This window comes from Mastigoproctus giganteus, chromosome 10 (genome assembly GCF_048544385.1).
Source record: "Mastigoproctus giganteus isolate SK-2022 chromosome 10, ASM4854438v1, whole genome shotgun sequence".
Classification (NCBI taxonomy): Eukaryota; Metazoa; Arthropoda; class Arachnida; order Uropygi; family Thelyphonidae; genus Mastigoproctus; species Mastigoproctus giganteus.
The window spans coordinates 132,209,678-132,233,169 of NC_143584.1; the positions used below are offsets into that span (position 1 = coordinate 132,209,678).

General features: G+C 40.3%; 1 protein-coding gene across 6 annotated transcripts in view; it reads right to left on the minus strand.

Moving 5' to 3' along the window:
- Nucleotides 1–23,492, minus strand: part of LOC150079291 (intermembrane lipid transfer protein VPS13D-like) — a 1,618,665-nt gene that overhangs the window by 605,341 nt on the left and 989,832 nt on the right. For all 6 annotated transcript variants that reach the window (XM_090383928.1, XM_090383929.1, XM_090383926.1 and 3 more), the window contains one exon: nucleotides 22,005–22,202. In XM_090383928.1, the coding sequence (XP_090240054.1) occupies nucleotides 22,005–22,202 (198 nt within the window). The remainder of the gene's footprint in view (nucleotides 1–22,004; nucleotides 22,203–23,492) is intronic.

Sequence of the window (23,492 nt, forward strand, 5' to 3'; positions counted from 1 at the left end):
TGTTAATGACAGTAATGGCAGTGTGCTACTGCAACAGGATCTAGATAATTTGGGCAGATGGGCTAAGAAGTGGCAACTGAAGTTCAACCTTGACAAATGCAAAGTACTGCATATGGGTAGAAGTAACCCCAGAGAAACGTACCAACTGTGTGGTACTACACTTAAGGTGGTAGAAAATGAAAAAGACCTGGGAGTAATTGTGCAGTCAGATATGAAGTTTTCTGAGCAATGCAGACAGGCTGCCAGGGCAGGTCATGGGGTTTTGTCAATGATATATAGGAATTTTGCTAGCAGGGAAAAGGAGGTGATTGTCCCTCTGTATAAGGCAATGGTCAGGCCACGCCTTGAGTACTGCGTATAGGTCTGGAGGCCTCATTTAAGGAAGGATGTAGATTTGCTTGAGCGTGTACAGAGAAGAGCAACACGATTGGTGAGGGGAATGAAGGGATTCTCTTACCAAGAGAGGCTTAAGTTCTGCAAATTGCAGTGGCTGGAGACTAGGCACCTGCGCGGTGATCTGATTGAGGTCTATAAGGCCTTGAATGGGTTGAGCACGCTGAATTCTGATGGGATCCTTCCACTTGTTCAGATTACGAACCTACGGGGACATAAGTTCAAATTAAGAAAGGACAGATGTAGAATAGATGTGCGGAAATTTGCCTTTAGCCAGCGGGTGGTTAATTGCTGGAACAAACTTCCATCTGTCGTTGTGGAAGTTGATAGGTTAAATAAATTTAAGGAGGAACTGGACAGGCATTTGGAGGGAATGGTGTGATGATTTTTTTTTTTTTTTTTTTTTGGCTGATGCAGCATAAGCTCCTACACTTGCTTTCTTGCATCATGTGCCACTACTACTACTACTACTACTACTACTACTACATTAAGAAAGAAATAATTTCCAAGTGAGAAAGTGAAAAACGTGTAGGAGATCTAAGTGCTGAATATGGTATGGCTAAATCAACAATCAGCACAATTTTAAAAAAACAAGGAAGAAATAAAAAGTGCACAGGTCGCGAAGGGAATCTTTAGGTTAAGCAGTTCACATTGTAATATCATGGAAAAGATGGAAACTCTTCTATTAGTGTCGATTAATGAAAAACAAATGGCAGGTGATAATATCAGTGAGGCAATTATTTGTGAAAAGGCCAAACAATTATTATTATTATTATTAGCCGTATGGTGCAAGGAAGCCTGAGGCTTATGCTGCACTAGCCAAAAAAAAAAAAAAAAAAAAAAATTTCTAAATTACCGAGAGAGAGAGAGAGAGAGAGAGAGAGAGAGAGAGAGAGAGAGAGTACAAGGGACTCACCAAGAAAAAGAAGCATGATGATATCCAGCTCAGGACGGCTAAGCCCATACTCACCAGATGTGAGCCCCTGGGGTGTTAAAAAAGATGTACCTGCCTGAGGAACTTGGTGCTAAGGCTCCTAGTACAAGTACTGGTACTGTGAAGGAGTTTTTTGGCACCAAGGGGTGGTTCACTGGATTTAGGAATATGACTGGATTACACAGTGTTGTGAGGCAAGGTGCATTGCCAGTGCAGATAGGGACGATGCTGAGCAACATTGTGAGAAATTTAAGAAAATAACTGAGGATGGCTTTCTTTCGCAGCATGTGTTTAACTGTGAAGAAACTGGCCTTTTCTGGAAGAAAATATACCATGAAGAACACATATCATGAAGGAGGAGGCCACCTTGCCTGGCCATAAGCCAATGAAAGACCAGCTTATATTCCTCCTTTGTGCCAATGCTTTGGGTGACTGCAAGGTCAAACCATTGCTTGCGAAACCATTTAGAAATATCTAAATATTTCTAAAAACTGCCTTGGAGTTTTGTGGCATTCCAACCACAAGGCTTGGGTAATCAAGAGTCTTTTCTCCGACAGGGTGACTGAGGTGTTTGGCCCCGCTGTCCGTGACTACCGTATGGAGAAGGATCACTCATTGAAAGTTCTTTTGGTCATGGACAATGCTCTAGCCCACCCTCCTAATTTGATGGAAGAATTACCAGATGAGTTCAGTTTTATCAAGGTTCACTTCTTGCCACTCAATATGCCTCCTCTCCTACAGCCTATGGACCAGCAGGTGATCATAAATTTTAAAAACTCTACACTAAAGCACTGGTCAGGAAATGTTTTGAGGCCACTTCAATATAGCGGATGCTGTTTTCCTAATTGTGGTTGTTTGGAAGGAGGTTTCTGTTAGGTGCTTGTATTCGGCTTGGAGGCCATTGCGGCCTCATGCTGTGGACCAAGGGACTTCGAAGGCTTTCAACAGTTGGATAAAGAGCCTGTTGTGCAGGAAATTGTGTGTCTGGGCAGTTCCATGGACCTGGAGATCAATGACAATGACATGGATGAATTGGTGGAGGATCACAGAAAGGAACCATCATTTGAGGAGATAGCAGAGCTTCACGATGAAGAGGCAGAGGACTGAAGAAGAGGAAACTTTCAGGGACGAGAATGACGAAGACAAGGAAAAAAGTCACAGCATTCCAGCTGAGGACCCTAAAGAGGTGTTCTCTTGCTGGAATAAACTGTCTAAACTTATTAGCATTAGCATTAGTAGAGGCATTTGATGCAAGAAAGCAAGCTTATGCAGCATCAGCCAAAAAAAAAAAAAAAAACCCACTTCCACTTCACCCCTCTGTTCGTTCAAAATACCTGTCCAGCTGAGCCTTAAACTTATTTAGGCTATCAACCTCCACCACAAGGGATGGAAGTCTGTTCCACCAACCAACCATCCGCTGGCTAAAGGCAAATTTCCGCACGTCTATCCTACATCTGTCTTTCCTCAATTTGAATTTATGCCCTCTCAGGTGATTATTCTGAGCGAGAGGAAGAATCCCATCAGCATTGAGCATGCTCAAACCATTCAAGGCTTTATACACCTCTATCAGATCACCTCGCTGGTGCCTAGTCTCCAGACACTGTAATTTGCAAAACTTAAGCCTTTCTTCATAAGAGCACCCCTTTGTTCCATTCACTAATCTTGTTGCCCTTCTCTGTACTCGTTCCAGCAGCTCTACATCCTTCTTGAAATGAGGCCTCCAGACCTGTATACAGTACTCTAGGTGGCCTGACCATTGCCTTATACAAGGGAATAATCATCTCCTTATCCCTGCTAGAAAAATTCCTATATATCATTGACAATACACCATGAGCTACTCTTGCAGCCCATCTGCACTGCTCAGAGAACTTCATATTTGCCTGCACAACCACACCCAGGTCCCTTTCATTCTCTACCACTGTCTGTGTAGTACCACAGAGTTGATACGTTGCTCTGGGGTTGCTGTTTCCCATGTGTAGTACTTTATATTTGTCAATGTTAAACTTCATTTGCCACCTCTCAGCCCATCTACTCAACCTTTCCAGATCCTGTTGCAGCAGCATAGTGTCAGTAGTGTCCTTGACAACCCTGCCTACCTTTGTATCGTCTGCAAACTTCGACATTAAGCTTGATATACCCTCATCAATATCATTTATGAATACAGAAAACAATAATGGACCCAACACTGAGCCCTGAGGGACTCCACTAATAACATTAGTCCACGACGAGCAGTGTCCATTGATTACCACTCTCTGTCTTCTCCCCCTCAGCCACCCCTTTATCCACAGCAGCAATTTGCCTCCAATGCCACACTGCTCCAATTTGTGCAGCAGTCTTCCATGTGCAACAGTATCAAAAGCCTTTCTAAGATCCAAGTATATAATATCAAAGTTATTCCCTGCATCCAGTTCCTTTGTGACTGCATCATAGTATCCAATCAGATTGGTCAGGCAAGACTTCCCCTTAACAAAACCATGCTGTGTCCGAGCTATAGCTGAAGTCTTGTCTAAATGATCCTGCAGTGCTTCTTTAACTAGTGCCTCCATTAATTTTCCTGGAACAGAAGTTAAACTCACAGGTCTATAATTACTTGTGTCAGCCTTTGATCCTCCTTTGTGAATTGGGGTGACATTTGCACTTCTCCAGTCTGTGGGTACCTCCCCTGAGTCCAAGGAAACTCTCATAATTATGGCTATAGGTTTGCTTACTTCCTTTGCTGCCTCCTTTAATATATTATAAAAGATTATTACCCAGATATTGCCTCTGTGAAAATGGGCCTTAATCATTTTAATGACATTTTGATGGGCCACTTTTGGATGGTCAAAAATCCAGGATAAAGCAGTCAACCTTGGATTCATTCTTCAAAAAGGTGGACAAACACCCTCCAAGTGATGAACCTGTCACAGGACAGTCACCCAAGATGAGTAGGAACGATGATTCCTCTCCTTCCACCTCTGTGATTTTTTATAATTTTTATTAGGGAAAGTTAGTTTATATTTTCACTGGGGGGAATATCGTTTATGGTTTTCATTTGAGAAAGATTTCTTATGCTTTTATTATGGAAACTACAATCACAGTTTTCACTAGGGAAAGATTGTTTATCCTTTTCATGTGTGTTAGATTGTTTATGTTTTTTATTAGGGAAAGTTTGTTCATATTTTTCACCAAGGAAACTGTTTATGTCTTTCAAATTTTATGTACAGTGTATATAAATAAATATAAATAAATAAATTTTATATTATTTTTACACTTATGTTTTTTTAAATTTTGTATTATGTTTTTGCTGTTTAAGTCATTGTATTGGATGGTATATCGGATGGTATATTGGATGGGGCTTAGAGGGGAACAGGTATCCTGTGTGTTATCAGACACTCAGCTTAAAACACTGATCGATCCAATATCTCTCTATCACAGAAGATTTAGGAGAAGTCCTAAAATCCATTCATGCAAGCCTTTTTGATGATAAGCTCTGATACGTCACTTAGGTGGCAACGAACGTGTAGAGTGGTTCTCTTCAAGATGCCTGGTCAGCGTGAAGAGGAAAACACCAAACCCTCCAGCATATGACAGCATACGACAAAACAAATGGCCCTCAGTCCCCAGCGGCTTTCACTCCCCCTCTTTTGGCAGCAAGAGGATCAGAGTGGAAGCAGAGGGTGCTAAGAATCTCTGGGTACGACCAGGCTGCCATGCACGGAAACTGAACTTGGCCTGTTATAACGGAAGATCACTCATCAGTGAAGACAGGATATTAGAGCTGGAAAAGGAATTAGAAAATGTGAATTGGAATATCATCGGTTTGACTGAAACAAGAAGAAGAAATGAATCACTTATAAGTTTATCAAGTGGAAATCTGCTGTACACCAATGGAAACAGTGAAAGGAGTGAAGATGGAGTTGGGTTTCTGGTCCATAAATATTTAAAAAACAACATTTTTGGAATTCAAAAGTACATCACCAAGGGTGTCAAGACTAATACTCAAGATTTCTAAGAGGTACAAGCTAAACATTATAATGATTTATGCACCAACATCGAGCCATGATGACGAAGAGGTTGAAGAAATGTACACCGAAATTAAGAGTCTTCTAGATGAGCAGAAAACCCACTACACTATTATTATGCGGGACTTCAATGCTAAGGTTGGAAAAGGACAAAACATTGCAGAAAGGGGACCTATAGGAAATTTTTCAATTGGTGAAAGAAATGAAAGAGGTGAAAGACTTGTGGAATTTGCAGAATTTCAAGGATTGTCAGTAATGAACACTTTTTTCAAGAAAAGGTTGAACAGAAAGTGGACATAGAAGAGTCCAAATGGATTAACAACTAATGAAATCGACTTCATCCTCACTAACAGAAGATATATTGTGAATGATATTACCGTCCTGAATAAGGTAAATGTTGGAAGTGATCACAGAATGGTAAGATGTACACTTGATATAGATGCAGGAAAGGAGAAAACTGACTCGAGTAAATAATACAAAAGTCTTTGAGATAACAGAAGGGGAGAAAAAGCAGTATGTACTGGAACTTAAGAACAAGTTTGAGCTTCTGCAGACTGCTCAGGACAAAGATATCGACGAGGAATATTACAACTTTCTGAAAGTGATAAAGCCCAAGAAACCTATAGGGAAAAAGAAATCCAAAGAAGAAAAAATTAGTCAAGAAACACTTGATATGATGAACCAAAGGTGAAAAATGAAGAGCAAGATAAATACTAACAAGGAAAAAATTGAGTATACTGAGTTATGCAAAGCCATTAGAAAGAGACTCAGAGAGGACATAAGAAGATTTAACACAAGAAAAGTAGAACAAGCATTAAAGGAAAACAAAGGATTTAAATCAGCAGCCACGAGCAGTAATACAGAAATACAAATGATACTGAAACTGAAGAATAGCGATGGTGTACTTATAAACAGCAGAGAAGGCATAATTCAAATAGCAGAAGACTACTATAGAGAATTATACAAGGAGCGAGGGAATGATGCCAGCAGTGGGGAAGATGAATTGCAAAGTAGCAACACATACAACATACCTGATATTATTCCTGATGAGGTAGAACATGCATTGAAGAAAATGAAGAATGAGAAAGCCCTGGGGGAAGATGAAGTTACTGTAGAGTTGGTAAAATTGGGAGGAAGAGACATAACACAAAAATTGGCAAGACTCTTCACAAAGTGCATTAGAAAAGGTGTGACACCCAAGCAGTGGAATAATGCAATCATAGTTTTGCTGCATAATAAAGGATAAAAATCAGAAACTGGAAATTATAGACAATTAGCTTGTTATCCCACATCTACAAGTTGTTCACAAGGGTCATTACTAACAGATTAGAAAGAATACTTGATGAGAATCAACCCAAAGAGCAAGCTGGCTTTAAGACAGGATTCTCAACTATGGATCACCTTCACGTAATATCACAGCTAATGGAGAAAGCAAATGAATATAAAACACCATTATGCCTGGCATTCATTTGTGGATTATGAAAAGGCAATTGACTCCATACAGCATAAGGCAATATTTCGGGCACTGGAAACACAAGGCATAGATACTCCATATATTATGATTTTGAAGAAAATATATGAGAACACTACCTCCTTTATTAGACTAGACAAAGACAGTAGGAAATTTAAAATCAAGAAAGGAGTTCGACAAGGAGGCACAATATCTTCGAAGCTGTTTACTGCTGCCCTTCAGGAAGCTTTCAGAAGATTAGACTGGTTGCAGAAAGGAGTCAATGTGAACGGAGAGTACTTAAACCATTTACGACTTGCAGATGACATTGTGGTCATAAGCCACGATCCCAAAGAATTAGAGGAAAATCTTAATCAGTTATACATAATTAGTAAGGAATTTGGACTAAAGATGAATATGGCTAAAACAAAAGTAATGATGAACAAGTATGCCACAGAAAGGAAAATTATGATTGAAGGAGCAGTAATTGAAAAGATGGAGTCATATACTTATCTGGGACAAGTTATTAACTGTAATAATGATAAATGGCTGGAAGTCAAGAGAAGAATAAATTTTGGATGGATAGCATTCAGGAAATATAGTCACATACTGAAGAGCAATATCCCAGTTTGTCTGAAACGTAAAATAATGAACCAATGTATACGCCACACCATGACTTATGGAAGTGAAACTTGGGCACTCACCAAAAGAATGGAAGAGAAGCTGAGAACTATGCAGCGAAGAATGGAAAGAATTATATTGGGAATCAGACTGTTATATAAGAAGAGAAACACATGGATTAGGCAGCAAACTCAAGTAAAGGACAGTCTTATCAAAACTAAAGAACTAAAATGGTCTTGGGCAGACACATAGCTCAGAGACATGATGACAGATGGACTAAGAAAATAACAGAATGGTACCCAAGAGAAGCTAGAAGAAAACCTGGAAGACAAAGGCGGAGATGGATAGATGAAATTCATGAGTTTGTGGGTAGTAAATGGATGGCCAGTGCTCAAAACAGAAGGAACTGGAAAGTTGCTGGAGAGGCCTTCATCCTGCAGTGGATTGAAAATGGCTGGTGATGATGATGATTGGATGGTAACTTTGCTCTAGATTGTGGGCCTGAAACGGATTACCCCTAAATACATATATTTCAATGTATACTAGAACGAATGAGGTTCTAGAATCAATTAGGTTTGTTCTAGCATACCACCCTGTATTCGACTTGTATTGTAGCATACAGCTATAGAGGATGTTTGAGTATTAGGTTCTCCTTCTTCTTCTTAATAGCCGTATAGTGTAAGGAAGCCTGAGGCTTATGCTGCACCAACCAAAAAAAAATTTGAGTACCCTGAGAGAGAGAGAGAGAGAAAAGTAGGAGGGGAATCACCAAAAACGAGAAGAATGATGATATTCAGCTCAGGACCCTTGGTGTGCCAAGCCCATACTCACCAGATGTGAGCCCCTGCGGTTGGTTGTTCCACTTTTGAATCTGAAGGTAACATTTTGGTGGAGTTGAACTCAACAGTGGTGGAGGAAGCTTTAGAGTGGCTGCAATGTTTCATAATATGAAATTCAGGTTTGGTTATAGTTCATCGAGTCACATACTAACTAGGCAATTGATGGATGTTGTTTGGTTTTTAGGAGCATTAGCAACTAAAGCCATATTGCTCCAGGGATATGCGGTGGTCATTCCCTGGCCTTTCCGCATCCTCCATATTTGGTGGTCATGGGCTCAAACCCTAGTCTAATCAAGAAGCGTGTGCTATGCACTGCTGCTCCTGCCCACCTGGCTACGGAGGCCCGCAACTTATGGAAGGACAGTTGTTGTACAGAGTTTCCTACTGTGGCATAGACAATACTGGCCAGTTAAACTGTTCAGGCAGAGAATAAACTTTACATGCATATTGCAACATCAGCTGTATCTCCTAATGGAGAGTGGCAGTTTGTGTGTGTGTCAGCATATAAACTATGAATTCAAGAAGTACAAAGGGCCCTAATGCAATATGTACAGCGTTGCAGTGAACTGGAAGAAGCTATTACAGAACACTAGGCTTTGCAGTGTCATAGATTGGTACTCCATTGGCAGGAGTTCTATATAAATAAAGGAAAATGAAATGATCAGTACCCACCTGACTGCTGATAGGCCAAATTTACTAAGATATCTGGCTTTTTAGGAAATTAGTTCTAAACTATTTGATGTGTTTAGCAAAATTTAGCCAAGAGGGGTCATTTAACATTAATTATGGGTTGGGGTGATGTTATCTTCATAAAAGAATATGTTGTTTTTTGTATGGAAAGTCTAAAGAAACTGATTTAAAAAAAAAAAAAATTAAGCCAAAGTCAGAAGCCCATGTACTTACTTTATTAATGAACCCTTGAAGCTGTCTCTACAGTTCTCACATTTTGGTAGTGACAGGAAATTATGAGATCGTCAACAAACAAACAGTACAGTGTCCACTCTGTTTGAAAGCTGCTCTACTAGCACGTTCATTGCAGCTATAGCATTAGCGTTAGTTGAGGCATATGATGCAAGTAAGCTTCATATGCCTCTTTTTTTTTTTTTTTTTTTTGGCTGATGCTGTATAAGCAAGCTTATATTATACAGCATCAGCCAAAAAAAAAAAAAAAAAAAAAAAACCCCTTCCAATTACACCCTGGTCACTCCAAATGTTTGTCTATTTAAGCTATCAACTTCCACAACAACAGATGGAAGTCTGTTCAGACAATCAACTACCCGCTAGCTAAAGGCAAACTTCCGCACATCTATTCTACAACTGTCTTTCCTCAATTTGAATCTATGCCCACTCAGGTTCTTAATCTGAGCAAGCAGAAGTATCCCATCAGCAATGTGCCTGCTCAAACCATTCAAGGTCATAAACACCTCAATCAGATCACCTTGCAGGTGCAGTCTCCAGATGCTGCAACTTGCAGAACATAAGCCTTTCTTCATAAGCACACACCCCTTTGTTCCTCTCACCAATCTTGTTGCCCTTCTCTGTACTCATTCTAGCAACTCTACATTCTTCCTAAAATGAGGCCTTCAGACCTGTAAACAGTACTCAAGGTGTGGCCTGACCATTGCCTTATACAAAGGGATAATCACCTCCTTGTCTCTGCTAGCAAAATTTCTATATATCATTGACAAAACTCCATGACCTGCTCTGGCAGCTCATCTTGGGCATAAATTACTGAAAGTTGTTTAAATGGTACATGGAAGAAAATATGCCCATGGCACATAAAAGGCTCGCAGGATTTGAAAAAGACGAATCATAGGAAGAGGTTACAGATAAGACTGTAAAGGTTGCAGAGCTACTTCAGTTGGAGGTTTTATGCCAAAGACGTGGAGGAGTTAATAGAGGAACAAGAGAAGGAATTATCTATTGAAGAACTTATTGACTTGCATGCAGCGATAGTGAAAGAAGAAAATGCTGACAAAGCTCAAGATGAACCAAATGAGGAGCCAAGATGCTTCATCACCAGGGAGATGGCAATGGCATTTCGTGAAATTGCATCGGCAATCGCGAGGTTTGAGAAGATGGATCCTGACAGCAAATGATAATTAAAAGTTAACAGAGGGGTGAATGATATGCTTGCTTGCTAGAATGAAATCTACAATGAAAAGAAAAAAGCTGCCATTCAGTCATTCATTAATATGTTCTTTCTTAAGGCTGAACAGCTGACCCCTTCGAAATCTCCACAGCCCTCAATGCCTGCAGCGGTGTACTTATCAGATGGATACATTGATTCTGGCAATGATGCTCGAGAGGTAAAACTACTGATGTTATGCCTGTCTCCTCTCTTTTTTTGTAATTTTATAATTTTGAAATTTTTTTTAATTGCACGTTATTGTAATTTTTCCTGTGCATGAGATAAAAAAATTGAATAAATACAATAAATAATTCTATTTGCATGTTCGTCGAATATTTCTTTTTTGATTCAATCAATTCAGGTTGCGAGTGCTGCACAAGCATGGGGAAAATTCCGACTTACGTAAAATCTGACTTATGTAGTGTTCCATGGGGAGTTCCTGTACATACCTATAGCAATTGGGATGCTACAATTTCTATGGGCATGTTGAGTGGGTAAAGTGCGAATTGATGAGAATTGCAATTTCACCATGAGCTCTACATGTAGTTGGCTTGTTTCTGTCTTTTCTAAACATAGTATGTACCCTTGAAGTGTCAGTTGGTTTTAAATATGTTTCCTATAGACAGAATTAATGGAACGTATTGAGATGTGATTTTGGCATGACAATGCAGAAATTCCACTGAATAGCATATCTATCTTCGTCATGGACTACCACCTCATCGAGGTGAGGAGGTTGAGTACCCCAATGACCCCGAGTGCTATGCTAGCAGGAGCTGAAGCTCCTCGTAGGGTCACCCAAGCTAAACAGGTCAATGGATAGGGATGGGACAAAGTGGAGAGTTCACCACTGAGAAGGTTTAACAATCCACCCTTCAGATGTAAAATTAAAACCCTTAAAGAAAATTAAAGGATAGAAAATGGACTGACAAGAAGAAGAAGAGTGTATCTACTGTTTATTTCTTGTCTGCCTTCAAATTGTTTCCAGAGGGCTGAAGTCTTGTGTTTGCCTTGCTTTATTCTCTTTCTTTCTTTCTTTCTTTCTTTCGGAAAACCGATTTTCCAGTATTAAAGTTTTCTTCAAAACTATTTCAAGCACAGTATTACCTAATGAGGATTCCCTGTCTATGTCCATTTTACGGCAGGGTAAGGCAAATTGAAATTTGGAGTTTCCTTAATCAAAAGTTTGAGGTTTTATCCTGAAGGAGTTCTCTGATTTAGGGTCCACAAAGGTTCTCTCTTTCACTTTCATGGCACTGACCTTTGAAAATTCCTCCTTCAATGATCTCCTCTCAAATTCCTCTTAATCACTACTTTCACAAAACTCTTTATTAGGCCAAGTTTAGATAGGGAGATAGAAAGGAAATCTTCATTGGATCTGCTAATGGAACACTACTCTTACCGTTACTCATTTCTGACTCATATGTGCTTCTTTACGGCCAGTCACATCTGATGAATTATTTTGTGGTAGAACAATTGTCCCATAGGAAGCAAAAATATTTTCTGAGCCCTCCTTTAATGACCATTTACATACCAATGACTTGAGATCACCACAGATATAACAGCGATAAGTGCTGTATTGAACTACTTCCAGTAGTGTCTTTTATAGTGTCTCCTTCAGATGAAAAGAGTGGGAAAAGAATGTCTGCATTTGACAACAGTTTTCAAATTTCACTGTGAGAAAGAAAGAGCACTGATCTTTGATAATTCCCTATAAACTCCACTGATATCATGTCAGTAGACATTTTGGTGATATTCTGTACAATTTACTGCAAAGATAACTTGCAAAGCTGTTTCTTTTGATAGTGAGATGGTTTAATATTCTTCTGAACCAAACGTTTCTGCTTTAGTCTCAAGACAAGAAGCTTTATCTTTGCAGAGGGCTAGATCTCTAATGAAGTCATTTGGCTCATGTTGGTTAAACAACAATGGCTCCAATCTCTGATGTGTACTCAGAAATGACTGAAGTTCGGTCTCTGCCAATCCTGCCTTCACCACATTCCATTTAGTCTGCTAAAGAATCCAGCCCATGACGTGGAGTACTGAAATTAGAATATTTTCATTGTGAGGGAGAGATCCCATTGCTGAATTCAGGTTCACATAACAACTAATAAACATCTGCTGAGAATCCAGTCACATCACAAAAGCAACATGCACCATTATGGTATTTTGTCTCCCTCCATATCATGGGTATGATATTGACCTTTTCCTTTTTTTCATCATGTCACCACAAGTCATTCGAACAAGCAGTAAAAATAACATGGTGTTCATGCCTTAATCTGGTGACACAGAGCACAGTCAGGTATAATCAGTAAATTTTCAGATTATGCACTATGATCGTATACCATTTTGATTTACTTAGGCAAGGGTTTGTTTGTTTGTTTTAGGGTTTTATGGCGCATTAGCATCTAAGGCTATAATGCGCCAAGTCAAAAGGATGTAGGATATAAAACTATAATATTAAAATTATTTGTATATTATTGTAAAATAATATACGATATAAAACGTTCATGTAGCATAAAACGATAAAAATATTTTAGATAGAATTATTTAGATTAATAAGTCGTAAAAACTTAAAAATAACTGACACGTTGTCATTGTCCGATAAAACTTGTCTGAGTGTATAAGGTTCAGACAGATGGCTAAAACATAAACGGCGGTCATTATAAAAGGACGGACATTCAATTAAAATATGACGGACTGTTAAAATGGTGTCACAATTTCTGCACATAGGACGATCGTCTGCCCTCAGCAAATAGCAGTGTGTCAAGTGACAATGTCCTATGCGGAGTCGAGATAGAACAACTTCCTCTTTTCGGTTCCTGCGCAGACTAGACTGCCAATGTTCAATTACAGGCTTAATCTCATATAACTTGTTTGTAATCTGTCCATGCCATGAGTGTTGCCATTGGGATACCAGTTTCTTTCGAATTACCGGCCTGTAGTCTGTATAGGGGACTAACAGGCAAGAGTTAAATAGGTTTGCTGATTTGGCTGCAGTTTCTGCCAAATCATTTCCTGAGATCCCAATGTGGCCTGGGATCCAGCAGAAACGAACATCAAATTTGAATTGTGCAAGAAAATGCAGCTTCTGCTGTATCTGGGTCAGGACAGGATGAGGGTTGAACCTCATCAATGATAAAGCCTGCAATGAACTCAGAGAATCGGTATATATAATATATTTTTTGTGGTGGGTGGTTCGTATGCGATCTAAGGCTAGCTCAACTGCATGCAGCTCTGCAGTGAACACACTGCATTCGTTGGAGATCTGCTCAGATACCGTGGTATCTGGGAAAACAGCTGCAGATCCGACAGACATTTCTGACCTCGAGCCATCTGTGTAGATGGGCAAGAAGTCAGCATGTTCAGAGCGATCAGCTAAAAAGAGCTGCAGGTAGACAGTGGACGAAGTATTGTCCTTTCTCCAATTGTTAAGGGAGAAGTTGCAGTTTGGGACACGAGCAAGCCAGGGTAGAAAAGGTTGCCCTGGTGATGGCGCAACATTGTCTAATGTGATGTTCAAATCGTTGAGTAGCCTTTGGATACGAATACCGAATGGTTGATTGGCAGTCTGGCGAATGTTGTACAGATTTTCCCAACATGGCTCAAAAACGGGTGTCCACGTCGGATGGTCTGGCAGGGATTTCAGTTTCAAAGCATACTGTAGAGACAACTGTTTCCTGCGAAGCGGTAACGAGGGCTCATTCGCTTCGACATAGAGGCTAGGGACAGGAGAAGTTCGAAATGCTCCTGTGGCAATACGGATCGCCTGATGGTGGATGGGATCCAGCCATTGGAGTACGCGTATACCTGGCACCCGTAATCTAACTTAGATCGTACATGTGCACGATAGAGGTGCAAAAAGGTACATCGGTCAGCGCCCCAAGAATGTGAGGAGATTGCACGTAGGATGCTCAAACCTCTCGTGCACTTCGCACTTAGTTGACGGATGTGTTCTAGAAAGGTCAGCTTTTTATCGAATATAAGCCCCAAAAATCTAGTCTCAGGTACTACTGGGATAGCATTTTGTCCAAGCCTCAGTTCAGGTTCAGGGTGAAAATTGCGCTTTCTGCAAAAATGCATGCAAACAGTCTTTTGTGCAGAGAACCTGAACCCGTTATTCGTTGCCCATGAGTTCAAATGGTCAATGGCACGTTGCAGTTGCCTCTCAATTACCCTCATGTTGCAGGAATGACAGAATATGCTAAAATCGTCAACATAGAGGGCACAGTTTACAGTTGGAGGAAGTTGTTCTATGACAGAATTCACTTTAATGGCAAAAAGCATAACACTTAAAACGGATCCTTGAGGTACTCCCTCCTCTTGGATAAAAGAGCGAGAGAGAGTAGATCCTACACGGAATTGGAAAGATCGGTGACAAAGTTTTTAATAAAATTGGGGAGATTACCTCTAAGGCCGATGCTGTAGAGATCTTTTAAAATTCCAAATCTCCAAGTTGTGTCATACGCTTTTTACATATCGAAGAACACTGACACCAGGTGTTCTCGTTTTAAAAAGGCATCTCAAATGGAAGTTTCGAGCCTGATTAGTGGTCCAAAGTTGACCTATTCCTACGGAAGCCGCACTGAAATCTGGAGAGAAACCCATTAGCCTCCAAATACCAGATAAGGCGGGCATTAACCATTCTCTCCAGAATTTTGCACAGACAGCTAGTCAGAGCAATAGGACGGTAGTTCGTTGGGATTTTGGGATCCTTTCCTGGCTTAGGAAAGGCAAGCACGATTGCCTTATGCCAGGAATCTGGAAACTGCTCTTCTTTAAATATTCTGTTATATAGAAAAAGCAGTTGGTCCATAGATTTTGCAGACAGATGTTTGATCATATCATAATGGATAAGATCTGGTCCGGCAGCACTTGCCTTGGTAAGAGTTAGAGCTGTTTCTAACTCTTCCGTGGTAAAGGGCCCGTTATAGGGATGAGACCTTCTTGATTTAAAGTTAATTGGCTGCTTTTCACATTTATCTTTCCAGACCAGAAATTCTGGGGAGTAAGCAGATGTTGACGAGATGGCAGAAAAAGTCTCCCCAAGTGCATTGGCTATTGCAGTTGGTTTTTTTTTTTTTTTTTTGATTTGGTAGTTGTTGGCGCATCGGCTTCTGTGGCCATATTGCACCTCCCAAGGTTTTTGCTGTACTTGGATCCAAGCCCGAGGCGGGAATCGAACCCGCGACCTTTGGGTTGCCGGGCAGGTACTTTACCCACTCGGCTAGCCCGGTCGGCTATTGCAGTTGGATCTGCAATAACGCATCCATTATACTCCAGGACTGATGAAGGGTTTGATGTATATTTACCCTTCATTTTCCGGATTTTGTCCCATATAGCTTTACTGCTGGTTGACTGGGTAATGGTGGATGTAAAGCGGACCCAAGATTCCTTTTGGCTCTGACGACGAATATATCGCGCTTTCGCGCGTGCACGTTTGAAGGCTAAGAGATTGGCTGTGGTAGGATATCGTCGGAATATCCCCCAAGCTTTATTTTGTGCCTTTTTTGCTGCTGTGCATTCAGTATTCCACCAAGGTTTTGGAAATGGTGGAAACTGGGTAGATGTTTCGGAATTGTAGCTGCAGCTGCATGGACAATGCTTTCTGTGATGTACGCCACTGCGTCATTGATAGGCTCCCGACTGACTGTACTGATATTAAAGTCTACCAGGTGTTGAAAGGTGTTCCAGTCAGCCTGATCAATCTTCCATCGTGGTAACCTAAAAGGTGAACATGGCGTCACTTTAAGTAGGCTGGTTATCACGGGGAAGTGATCACTCCCATAAAGATTCTCCTCTATCTCCCAAGTGATTAAAGGAAGGAGAGAGGGGGAACATATAGAGAGGTCAATAGCAGAGAACGTACGGGTAGGCATGTGAAAAAAGGTGTTAGTTCCCACATTTAGAAGGGATAGGTCATTGTCATTGAGCACATGCTCTATGACACGTCCCCTTCCATTAACGTTTGCACTACCCCACAGGGTGTTATGTCCACTGAAGTCGCCCAGGAGTAAGACAGGCGTAGGCAGCTGCACAATGAGATCATCAAGGTCTCTCTGGGAGATATCAGCCCCAGGTGGCAAATATACTGAGCAGACTGTTATTAAGAACCCTACCGTAAGGCGAACCGCTACCGCTTCTATGTTGGTGGTGAGCGCAATTGTTTGATATCGGGTATGGTTGCCCAGAATTACAGCAACAAACCCATGAGCAGGTCCATCGTCAGTTCTGTCCTTTCGAATGATAGTAGTGTTACGAAGTGAAGGGTTTTCATTTGCCTTCAGGTATGTCTCTTGTAAGCAAAAGCAGACTGGCTCATGCTTTTGCAGAAGTGCCTTGATGTCATCATTGTTTCGTCGGAATCCACGGCAGTTCCACTGTAGGAATTTAGCCATTATTTTGGCTTTGTGGGTCCATCAGGCGGCTTCCGAGGTGCTGAGGGCTTACCTTTTTCAGTCTTGAATTTATCCTTCCTGGGGAAGTACGGCGGTCCAAAACTGAGTCTTCTTGTACCTCCTTCTGCTCTATATCCATGTTTTCTTGGGTTGTAGGTGGTATTTCACTGTTCTTATTCTTTTCTTTCGTGATTGCTTTTATTATTTGTGGAGCGTTAGGAGGTACTGATATAGGAGTGGCAGCTCATTGGTCCTTCTGTGCAGGTTTTTGGGAGCTTAAGAGATAACGTGCGATGGGAGTAAATGATTCTTTTGGAGGGATGGACATGTCCGTCTGAGTTCCAATGGAACACCTTCCTGCTAACTTGACAGGTAGGTTTTTTGATGTTGAGAGGTTTCACGGCTTTCCTTGCCTCCTGGTACGATATGTTTAGCTCTGCCTTCAGCCGTTGAATTTCTTTTTCTTCTTTCCACCTCTGACATGCTCGTGAGTAGGCCGGGTGTTCGCCTTCACAATTAATACAGGTGGGTTTTGCGGCTGAACATGCTGTTGTTTCGTGGTCCTTTGCACCACATCGAGCGCATACAAGGACTCCACGGCAGGCCATTTGAGAATGTCCATATTTCTGGCATTTAAAACACCGTAAAGGGTTTGGAACATATGGACACACTGAACAGTTGATGTAGCCAGCTTTAATCTCATCAGGAGGTTTGGGAGAGTTAAAAGTCAGGATAACACTCCTGGTTTTAACAAGTTTCCCATCCCTATGTGCACTAATTCTCTTGACGGCTATAACTCCCTGAGGTTTCAGTTCCAAGCAGATTTCCTCTCGGTTACGCAAGAAGGTCCCATTCCGAAATGACACCTCTCGATGAGTTTAGTGTTCTATGTGGTGTTACTGTTATGGGTATTCCTCCGATTGATGTTGCACGGAGTAGCTGCTCAGACTGCCTGTCAGTTTTGGTTTCAATTAAGAGGTCTCCAGAACGGAGCCTCTTAACCGATTTGGGTGACCCTGCTAACCCATCTAACCCTTTCTGTATGAAGAAGGGCGACATTTTGCCAATCAGTTTTTCTGTGGTAGAATGAATAATTAAAAATCTTGGAACAGGCCCTGATGATATTTCTGTTCACTGCCTCTTTGTAGCAATAATGCTATCTGCCTCTCCGTCTGTATTTTCAGATAGGGACCGGGTTGGGGCCCCTGAAGAAGTAAGTGTATCAGGATTCATATAGTTTTTAAGTTGTTCAGTGCCCGGGCTCCCCACCCACCACAGAGCCCAAAGGGATGCCCACTACCCGGCATGCAATAAATGCACTCGGGAGTGGGATGCCAGGGCTACCCAGACACTATACCCGCACCGCCGCCAGCCTGAATCCTGTCCCTCGGACCATGAGGGTAGGGGCGTGGCATTGACACGGTTGACCCTCGCAGGCGAGGGTCAACCTACTAGCCGATTGATCCTAGCCGGGCCTTCCAGGACCACCCGTCTTGTTGAAGCAGGGGCCAAAGTGGTGTATTGAAGCTGGGCCCCTCAACCACCAGGATTCCCCTTTCCGAATTTCCACGGGTCGCAGCGCATGGCAAACATGCCGGATTCCATTGATGTAAGCCTGGAACCTGGGCTGTGGGCGTTGGATCCCAGTGATGCTAGTCTGGAAGTCCAGCAGCGTCTCTGGGAGGTCCCCTCACCATGTACAGGTGCCCGCGTCGAGGGGTAGGCAAGGGTAGCCCACATATCAGAAAACCTTTTAGTTATGATGATGACTGTGTCTGAGTAATTCATCAGACTGTACTAGAAACAATTCATAATCATATAACTAAATTAGAAATAAGAAATAATTTGGATGTAGACATAAGGAAACAAATACATGAATATGAATGTATAAACAATAACAATAAATAAAAGTTTAGGTCAGAAAGCCTCATTCAAAATGTGATTACTATTTAGTGCAAATAAATCATTACTCATCCTCATAAATCATCTGAATTTTGAAACATACCAAAATTTGTATATTTTATAACAGCTGGCTGAATAGGTATGCAGGTGGTATAATCAGTTTCATTGTGTTCATGTAATTGGTCTTTTTTTTTCTCTTCCCCCAAGTGGAAAAATACCTGTGTGTGTTAATGTAGCTTAACATTAGGATTTAACAGTTATAAGTACTCTTAAAATCTGAAATTCTTTAAAATCAGAAACATAAAAAAAAAAATCCAAAATTATTACAAAGGTGATCTGATATTCCTTTTAACAAATTCAATTGTCTTTTAAGAATCCACGGAAAAGAGTGTGTAACATTTCTCCCTTTAAAAATGTTACAATGCTATTTCTAAATCTATTACTAAACCTTGGTGACCACAAAAACAATTTAAAGTGCATATACAATGTAATAGTCTTAATTCTCACAAAAGTTATGTTATTTTGGTTTTTAGGAGCATTAGCAACTAAGGTCATATTGCTCCGGGAATAAGCGGCGGTCATTCCCTGACCTTTCCGCATCCTCCGTATTTGGTGGTCATGGGCTCGAACCCGGTCTAATCAAGAAGCATATGCTACACAATGCTGCTCCTGCCCACCTGGCTATGGAGGTACCATCTCACAACAGCATGAACTTGACATAGCAATGAGTTGCATTGGTGTTGCACAAGTCCCAGAAAGAAGACCTTGCCAAAAGTTTAAATGCCCATTGGATTAAAAGACTAGACCGCTATGATAATGTTTCTGCACATCCCTCATCAGATAGTAGGTGATCCTAAGAGGCAACACACAGACAATACAGTTGTGAAGAAGTTGTTCAAGGTGAGCTTCTATTTGATATATAAATTTATTTAATTAGAGTTTTCAAAGTTATGATATAGCCAAAGGTTTCTGTTTTGTCTTTTGTCTGGATGTTGTCACTAGACACTGCCCGCTATGTGGTGAGGGATCAGGCTAGTTCTGAAACAGATTGTTATATTTCCAACCTCAACTTTTAAAAAATAATCAATTACACTTTTGACATGGCATGTGTTTGCAAGTAGTGCAACTCATTACAAAGGTATTTGTTCTGCTGTTAGAATTAAGATGATTGATTTATCTATGCCAGCAGTATTCAAACATTTTCATCAGCAGGCCAATATTGATGAAAATATGACAGTACAAATTGTGGGTGGGCCACATATCAGATTAATGCTGTGATATCACCATTATTTATATATATTGTGCAACATACGTATTGGAAAACAATACTTCACAATAAATTTCAAAATAATTGGCAAAAAATGTACAAAAAATTAGCAATTTTCACATGAAACCTTGATTCAAAATAATACATAGAAATATTTATGAATTGTAGTATGATTTTAAGGAATTGATTTTTGTTTGAGATTCTTGCCATCAGCCTGAGTTCTAAAGATGTTATGTGGATACATAAAACACATGCAAGATAACTATCCATTAACTTGAATCTTAATTTAGACTTATGTTCATAGCAGAGAATGTTCTTTCATATATATATATATATATATATATATATATATATATATATATATATATATATATATATATATATATATATATATATATATATATATATAAGTACTTCCAAATAATGATTCCATTCAATGTTAGTACACCAGTTTTATGATTCTATAAAATTTACCCTTATGGCTTCAGCAACCATAGAAACAGTTGATGACAGGACATCATAGTGTTCTGTCTTACTGTTAGATCCAGATAGCAGTCTGTTCTGGTTTACATTGATTAGTTGGCTTAATGCATGACACAGTAAGTCAACTTACCTCCTCTGCCTGCAACTGCCCAGCTTCAAGTCGTCTAACAGCCTGCCATCTCCAGTATTCAGGTGGCAAGTCATCATCGTTTAGATGATTCTTTGAGATGGCAGGCTGTTAGACGACTTGAAGCTGGGCAGTTGCAGGCGGAGGAGGCAAGTTGACTTAATGTGTCATGCATTAAGCCAACTAATCAATGTAAACCAGAACAGACTGCTATCTGGATCTAACAGTAATACAGAACACTATGATGTCCTGTCATCAACTGTTTCTAAGGTTGCTGAAGCCACAGGTGAAAACCCATATCCAACCAGGACCCAATTTAAGTGGACTCTAGTCAATAGTAAGGAAGCCAGTGGTTTGTATCTCCTTCACTCCAAACCACTGCAGAGCTCATTGAAACTGGTGCCATGAACATGTGATGGAGCCCACACAAAAGGGGTATGGCTCTATTTTCTGATGAGTCCCATTTTAGGCTACAAACAGATTCTGGATGTTATTTCATCTGAAGATGATGGGGAATGCTGTACCATCCCACCAACATCAGAGAAGGGATACGTATGGTGGAGGTGGTGTTCTCATGTGGGTCGGAATAATGATCAATGGCCCTTAATGTTTTTGATAGGGTTACTGTAACTGCACAGGGGTACTGAGAATAGATCCTCGATGTGCAACTTTTTAGGGATGGGTGGCCCAGATTTTCTTTTCATGCACAAGAATGCCACTGCATGCAGAACTCAAGTGGTGGAAGAATATCTTGAAATTGCCGACCGGGCTAGCCGAGTGGGTAAAGTACCTGCCCGGCAACCCAAAGGTCGCGGGTTCGATTCCCGCCTCGGGCTTGGATCAAAGTACTGCAAAAACCTTGGGAGGTGCAATATGGCCACAGAAGCCGATGCGCCAACAACTACCAAATCAAAAAAAAAAAAAAAAAAAAAAAAATATCTTGAAATTGAAGATTTCCGACTACTGTGGCCAGCATGATCAACAGACTTAAATCCAATCAAACATATGGAGGGCATCGCATTGAATGCTGACAGCCAATTCCACAGTCACTTGGTGAACTAAAGTGTTTGCTGGTGGAAGAATGGGATTTTTTGCCACAGAATCTTATAGAGACCTTTATATTGATGGTTTACCATTGTCAGGCCTGTTTATTTGTTGGAGGGATCATAATCATACGCCATAATGATGTTGTGACCTTTTTGGAAATTTTTATACAACCCCTATAAATGTCCCTTATACCTGTCCCAAATTTCTCGCTGTCTCCTTATTTCATTGTTATTCTATGTACACCATCATAATATATTTTGTTCTGCTTAATCACAAGCTACACAATGTTTTCAATGTGATCTGTTAATTTGCTCAATCGGTCTATTTTGGCTTATTATATATACAAATAGCAAAGCAAAGCTAGAAGTTCATATTTATAGCTTTGTAACATAGCAGTAAAATAATTATTCCTACCTCTAAAACATGTATACTATTATCAGGTGGGTCAATAAACTTCTTCAGAATTTCTACATTTACTGTAACTGGATCAATTATAGAAAGGGCTGTATCTTCTTCCAATCCTAATATGCAAGAGAATACTTCTAAGCTTTGTAGGCTACAAGATAATGGCTTTTCTATGCTTTCCTTTCTCCAGGTAATTACAGCTGTTGACTAAAGAGATAAAAAGATGGCTTATCACTTACCTTAGTTTGATATCTCTCACCTTATTATAATAATAATTATTATTAATAATTTCTATTTTCAAATTGAAATATTTAATAAGAAAAATTTTGATTCTTAATGATTCAGTAGATTAGAGTTATTATTATTAACCATATGGTGCAAGTAAGCTTGAGGCTTATGCCGCACCAGCCAAAAACAATTCCCAAGTTACCCTGAGTGAGTGAGTGAGTGAGTGAGTGAGAGAGAGAGAGAGAGAGAGAGAGAGAGAGAGAGAGAGAGAGAGAGAGAGAGAACAGAGAGAGAGAGAGAGAGAGAGAGAGAGAGAGAGAGAGAGTCCGAAGTGGAAAGGAATCACCAAGAAAGAGAAGAATAATGATATCCAGTTCAGGATCCTGGGTGTGTCAAGCCCATACTTACCAGATCCGAGCCCCTAGGAGTTGATTTACATATAAACAGTCTCTGTTTACAGTGTGGAATGTATTATGTGTAATAATTTCATCTTTTCTTTTTATTTAATAACAAATGTTTGGAAAGCTGTTCTATTTATTGAATTATAACTTGTCAAGAAATCTAATTTTCTTATAAAGTTTATTTATTGTAAACAATTTTTTTGATGAATAAATTGTATTGTATTATTATTATTATTATTATTATTATTATAAATAATAATAAAGCAGGATGGCCCAGTAGTTATGACACTGGACTACCAACCTGATGGATATGTGTCCAAGTTCAACTTTGGCCGAAGTGAACACAACTCCATCATGAGGGTAGACAGGTATAAATAGAACAGAAATAAATCTGAATAATAATAATAAAATAAACATCACGAAAGTTGCTTCAGCGGACTTACCTTCCACAAGGTCGAAGTGACAGTTAAGACAATTAATGGCACCATTTGGTGTCACTCCAAAGGACGAATTACCACTAGACTTAAGCCGAAGCTAAACAGGTCCACATCTATATATGGATAATGTCAAAGAGATATGATACTCATACTACATAGAGTGCAGTACAAGGTAAAGTTCCGACCGGGCTAGCCGGGTGGGTAAAGTGCCTGCCTGGCAACCCAAAGGTCATGGGTCCGATTCCCGCCTCGGGCTTGGATCAAAGTACTGCAAAAACCTTGGGAGGTGCATTATGGCCACAGAAGCCTAAGCGCCAACAACTATCAAAAAAAAAAAAAAAACAAGGTAAAGTCAATCGTTTTCAGGCCTGAGGCAGAGGGATTGGTTTGAAAAGACAGAGACAGTCCCTGAGGAACACACTGGAGTTGTT